Here is a 5,260-nt window from a genome sequence, read left to right on the forward strand (position 1 = left end):
CGGACATGGTCTCTGGAGACTGCACAAGTCTCCTCCCTCCCAGGAGTGGCCCCACTGGACCAAGGCAGGGCCCTGGAGGCCTGGCCCCAGCATTCCTTCACAGCACTTCCCTCAGGCCTCTCTGAGCCTGCACCCTGGGGACCCCTCCTGGGCCCCGATGGGGACCATGTCTGACCCCAGCTCCCCTTGGGGACACAGCTACACATGCACAGGTGATATGGCAGCATCTTGCCTCCTGGCCGGGCAGGTACCCCGTCCGTGGTCCGTGCACAGAGCAGGGAAGCCTTCAGGAGGCAGCGGCTGTACCTTTTCGTGCTGCCGCAGGTACTCCTCGCAGGAGCAGAGGGTCCCCACCGGCTGGGCCTCGCCAAGGGCACATAGAGCGCTGCAGATCTGCTCCTGCACCTGTGGGTCCTTGTCGGTTACTGCATCCATGAGTGTGGTACACAGCCCTGCGTGGCGACGACAGCCCATCAGCCCCCCAGGCCCAGAGTCCACTACCTGCCAGGTACCACCTCTAGGTTCTCCAAGGCACTTCCATCTCCATAGTCTTCTAGTGTCATAGGGACTGGAAGTGTCTCACCACCCCGCCTGCCCACAGCTCACTTTTCATGTAGGATTCAGCCATGTCTGCGACTGCTGCTTCCTCCTGCCCCAGAGACCTGGTATCCTTTCTGGCCTGTGAGCTGTGACTCCGTGTGCACAGCAGTTACTGCATGGGTGCAGGGCACATGCCAGTAACCAGCTCTCTCCAGGATAGATGGCGGTGCCGCATTCTGGTGTGAACCTCTTGGACTTGTAGCCTTGGCTCGAGTCACACACCAGGGTACCACCAGCCAGGAGGAATGCGCTGCTGTGGCCTAGTGCATGGTCCTCTTCACTCTGCAAAGCAGGGGCTAGGTTGGGACCCATTCCCATTTTTTGCACAACAGGTAAAGGGCCAAAGACGGCAGCTGGCGCAGCGGCCGCAGCCAAGGCCTCTGAACACTAGGCGCCGACCCAGGGTGAAGCAGAGCAGCCTCGGGCAGGGAGAGTGGGAATGGCACTGCAGAAGCACACACAGCCGCCTGCCCTCCCGACACCTGCAGTGACCGTTGCCACCGTTGCCAACACCCACCTCACCCTCCTCCTGGGGGACAAAGGGACAGCATGGTGGGCAGGGCAAGGGAGGGGTCGCCAATCCCACCCACCCACCTGACCCTGTAAATGATGGAAAAGATGCCCACTCCCAAGAACAGGTCCATAAACACCCTGGAAAACCAGCCAGAATCAAATGAGCAGGCCAGAATCTCCCAGGATCCCGGGAGCCTGGAGCAGATGGTGACACTGCTGCCGATGGAGGCTTCAGCCAGCCCAGCCCCTTCCTGGGGCACAGCAAGGAGCCTGAAAGCGCCCGCACATGAAGGGTTACCAAAGCAGGGGGGAAAGTTCCAGAACTCGTGTCTCAGTGAGGATACACCCTAGATGGGCCCCAGGCCCCGGCCTGATCTGAGTGGGGATACTTGCTAGCAGAGTCCGGAGAGGACAGGCTTTCAAGGATCTGAATAGGGCCACGTTCGACCTCACATCTTGGGAGGTGAACAAAGACCAGGCTGACCCAGATGCCACCACGCCTGAGACACCCACCACTCGCCCACATGCAGATGGCAAGGCTCACCCCTCAAATGAGAGCAAAGCAGAACAACCACCGCTCAAAGGCCTTGGCTTCCGAATCCACCCTCCTGAGAAATCAGCAAGCTGACACCAGTCTCCAGGACAGTGACCTGGGAGGTGGGACCACCTGGCTCCAGGCCTGGAGAGTGTTGGGAGCGGAGGCAGCTGGAGCCCACAGGGTCCAGCAACCAGGAAGGAGCTACCCTGGTGGAGCTTGGGGGGGATGGGGAGGGAGGGAAGGATGTGGCTCAGGAGGTGGGGCTTAGCCAGGATGACATAGGGGGACCTTCATGGGAGGGCCAATGGCAGGTGGGTGCAGCACAGTGGATGTCCTGAAATGGTTGCTATTGCTATCGTTTTACAGCTCCTACCATGTGACTCGGTCGGTGACGCACACATGAAGTGCTTGTGGTCCATCAAGGGGACTGGACTGCTTGCTAATGATGTAAGTAAGGTGCAGGGCCCCCATGCAACTAAGTTATAGGGAGCCCTCCCAGGGGGGTGGGTCCATTTTGCCATGCCACTGGGTTTCTACTGAGACATCCTGGAAGCAGAGAGGAGCTCAGGACCTGGAAAGGAGTGCCAGGAGCATAGCATGACCCAAAGCTCCACCACCACCCCCATACCCAGGAGAGGGGGACACCAGCGTCGGGCCCCCAGCTCAGAGGTGGCAGGTGGAGCTGGGTGCGTTGGAGCACTAAGCAGCGGGGTGGTGGTGGGGGCGCAGGCAAGGCAGCCACCCCAGTGGAGGAGCCTGCCCTAAAACAGGGCAAGCTGTATCCCTAGTCAGTCCTAAACCTGAGCCGTAACCTGTGACTTCCCAAACAAAGATCACAGCTGAGTGCTGTGTGGCAACTACAACAGGCTGTGTGGAACTACAACAGGCTGTGTGGCAACTACAACAGGCTGTGTGGCAACTACAACGGACTGTGTGGCAACTACAACGGGCTGTGTGGCAACTACAACGGGCTGTGTGGAACTACAACGGGCTGTGGCAACTACAACAGGCTGTGTGGCAACTACAACGGGCTGTGGCAACTACAACTGGAGAGGGGTAGCTGGTGTCAGAGTGAACAAAGCACTGGATGGTGGAGGCATGCCTGACTACTTTCTGCCTCCTGAGAATCGGCCTTGGGATTTCGAGCCTCTTTGCCCCTGTGCTGCTAGAGATCAGACACCACCTCGAGCCATTTCCTGGTGGCACAGTGGGTTGCACGTACGGCTGCCACTCTGCAGGAGAAAGACGAGGTTTCTCGGAAACCGACAAGGACAGTTCTACTCTGCCCTATATGGTAGCTGTGCGTCAGAATCCACTTGATGGCAGTGAGTTTTTGAGAGAGGGTGACCATGAGGATTCAGCAGCCAGTGCAAGCTCTGTGGGGCTATGTGCATGTGCTCAGAGTCCAGCCCACTGCTCTGAGCCAACCGCAGGACAGAGAAGAACTGCCCCACTGAGCTTCCCATCTTTACAGAGCAGACGGCCACATCGTCTTTTTGAAGAGTGGGTATTAGGCTGGAGCTTTTGGCTAGCAGCCTAGAGAGTTTACCCACTGTTGTTCCCCCTCCCCCACCAGACTCTGGAGAGAAGCCTCAGGCAGATGGGAAAGGCACCTCCTCCTCCACTCACCCTCAGCTTCTGAATTATGGAACCAATAACATAATAAACATATGCCCTGTTGGAAGAGTGGCTAAACCTCGGGAAGTACAGGACAGTCTACAGTGTCCTGGTAAGGCCTGGAGCAGCAGAGGAACAAGGAGAGTCAGGAGCGGGAAGAAGAAATGGAACATAGAGCCATCTGCCTCTGGGAGGAACCGCTACAACCAGAAGCCCTGTGTGGGTCGAGGGTCACACTGATGGTAAAGTATTCACTATGCTGGAGGTGAGAGTCTACACAGCACGTTAGTTTCCCAACCAATAATTCATGCAGGTGGCTCCCCATTTCCTATCCCTCCCATCTTCTCAACAGGGGTTCTGGGGCTAGCAGTGCCCTCTTGGCCCCCAGCAAAGGCAGGGGCTGGTTCTAAGGTGCACACGTCTGACCAAGTGTCCTCAGTGTTGCGTGAAGAGAACTGTCTTTGGGTAGCAGCCTCAGGGGCTGTTCCAGCCTCTTTCAGTAAGTCTGGTCTTCCCTTTTTTTTTTTTTTTTAATTCAAATTTTGTTTTCTATTCTGTACCCTTTCCAACCAGAACTTTCAATGTGGCCTTGATCAAAGTTGAAGAGCTAAGTACCATCTAATTCTACAGGCTTCACAGTAGAGTAGAGGCAGCTGTGGTGCTTGTGGGTCGTTACATAACTGGATGTTCTCATCAGAGAGACCATAAAAACTGGAATCAAAGCAGCCCGCCACTGGTACAATTACAGATATGAAGACCAATGGATTGGAATTGAGAAGACAAAAATGAACGGAACCCACTAAAAACATGACATTTAGACACAGCAAAAGATTTCATCAATGGTCAACAAGGAACCCACAGATTAGGGGGTAAAAGTCACTAACAATACATCAGATAGCAGGCAATTTTCCAAAAACCTATAGGAAACTACAACATCTTAACAAGAAAAGTACAAATAATCCAATAAAAAAAATGGCCACAAGACATGAACAGACAACTTACCAAAGATGACATTCAGGCAGCCAACAACCATATGAAGAGATGTTCAAGATCATTAGCAATGAGAGAAATACAAGTTAAAACAGCAACAAAGCATCACCTTACACCAGCACTTTTAGCAAAATTCAATTGAACAGAAAATAAACACTGGAGAGGATGCAGAAGGATAGGCATGCTTTGTCACTGCTGGTGGGACTACAGAGTCACACAATCCTAAGGATATCAGTATGGCAGCTACAAACACCTTATGATCCAGCAACCTCTCCACTAGGTATAGACCCTAAATAAATCACGAATACAACACAAACGACATATGTACACCTGTGTTTACTGTGTTTACTGCAGCTACTTCCCTAATCAAAGAAACAACCAAAAGCCCCAATTATAGAAGAATGGATAAACTCTGGTACACTCATACCATGGAACAGTATGCATCAATAAAAACAATGACAACTCACTCAAACAGCGCAAGACATGGACAAAGCTAGCGAACATTATGCTTAGCACACTCACTCAGTCTTATGAAGGTAAATGATTAACAACATTCATTGTTATCAGGAGAAAGGAAGAAAAAGAAATGTGGCTTATACGCCAACAGACTGAGGACTACAAGGAGGCCAGGGCAGGAATGGGGGTGGGCAGGGACAGGTTATTGAGGAGAGAGGGAGGAATGATTAGGGGAAAAGAAAAAGAACCACATATATGGAGGGTTTAACAAGATACTGTTGTTGATTTCATTTCGTGAGATGGGCTGTGTAAATACATACAGTATGTAGCATTAAACATAACATGAAAAACTAAAACAAGAACAAAAAAGTCCCTCTAGATTTTTTTTTTAACTTTGCAAGGTTTTGTTTGATGTTTAGACAGCAGGTATGGGGGGAGGGGTCCCTGGTGGGTCTGGTGTCCATTACCACTGGCCAGGTGATGGGACCACAAAGCCCCGTCAGTCAGAAACCACCAGACAGGATCAGGGGGCACTGTGTTCTTACT

At 52.9% G+C, this 5,260-nt stretch overlaps 1 protein-coding gene across 5 annotated transcripts in view; it reads right to left on the reverse strand.

The window, feature by feature from the left end:
• MROH1 (maestro heat like repeat family member 1) overlaps nucleotides 1-874 on the reverse strand; it is a 26,757-nt gene extending 25,883 nt beyond the window's left edge. For all 5 annotated transcript variants that reach the window (XM_030887927.2, XM_030887922.2, XM_045296227.1 and 2 more), the window contains exons 1-2: nucleotides 607-874; nucleotides 307-452 (exon numbers count right to left, since the gene is read on the reverse strand). In XM_030887927.2, the coding sequence (XP_030743787.1) occupies nucleotides 307-452; nucleotides 607-628 (168 nt within the window). In that variant the 5' untranslated portion in view covers nucleotides 629-874. The remainder of the gene's footprint in view (nucleotides 1-306; nucleotides 453-606) is intronic.
• Between the last annotated feature and the right edge of the window lie 4,386 nt (nucleotides 875-5,260).

The sequence above is a fragment of the Echinops telfairi genome, unplaced genomic scaffold, assembly GCF_000313985.2.
Source record: "Echinops telfairi isolate 266 unplaced genomic scaffold, ASM31398v2 ScPeMD7_1;HRSCAF=3_0, whole genome shotgun sequence".
NCBI lineage: Eukaryota > Metazoa > Chordata > Mammalia > Afrosoricida > Tenrecidae > Echinops > Echinops telfairi.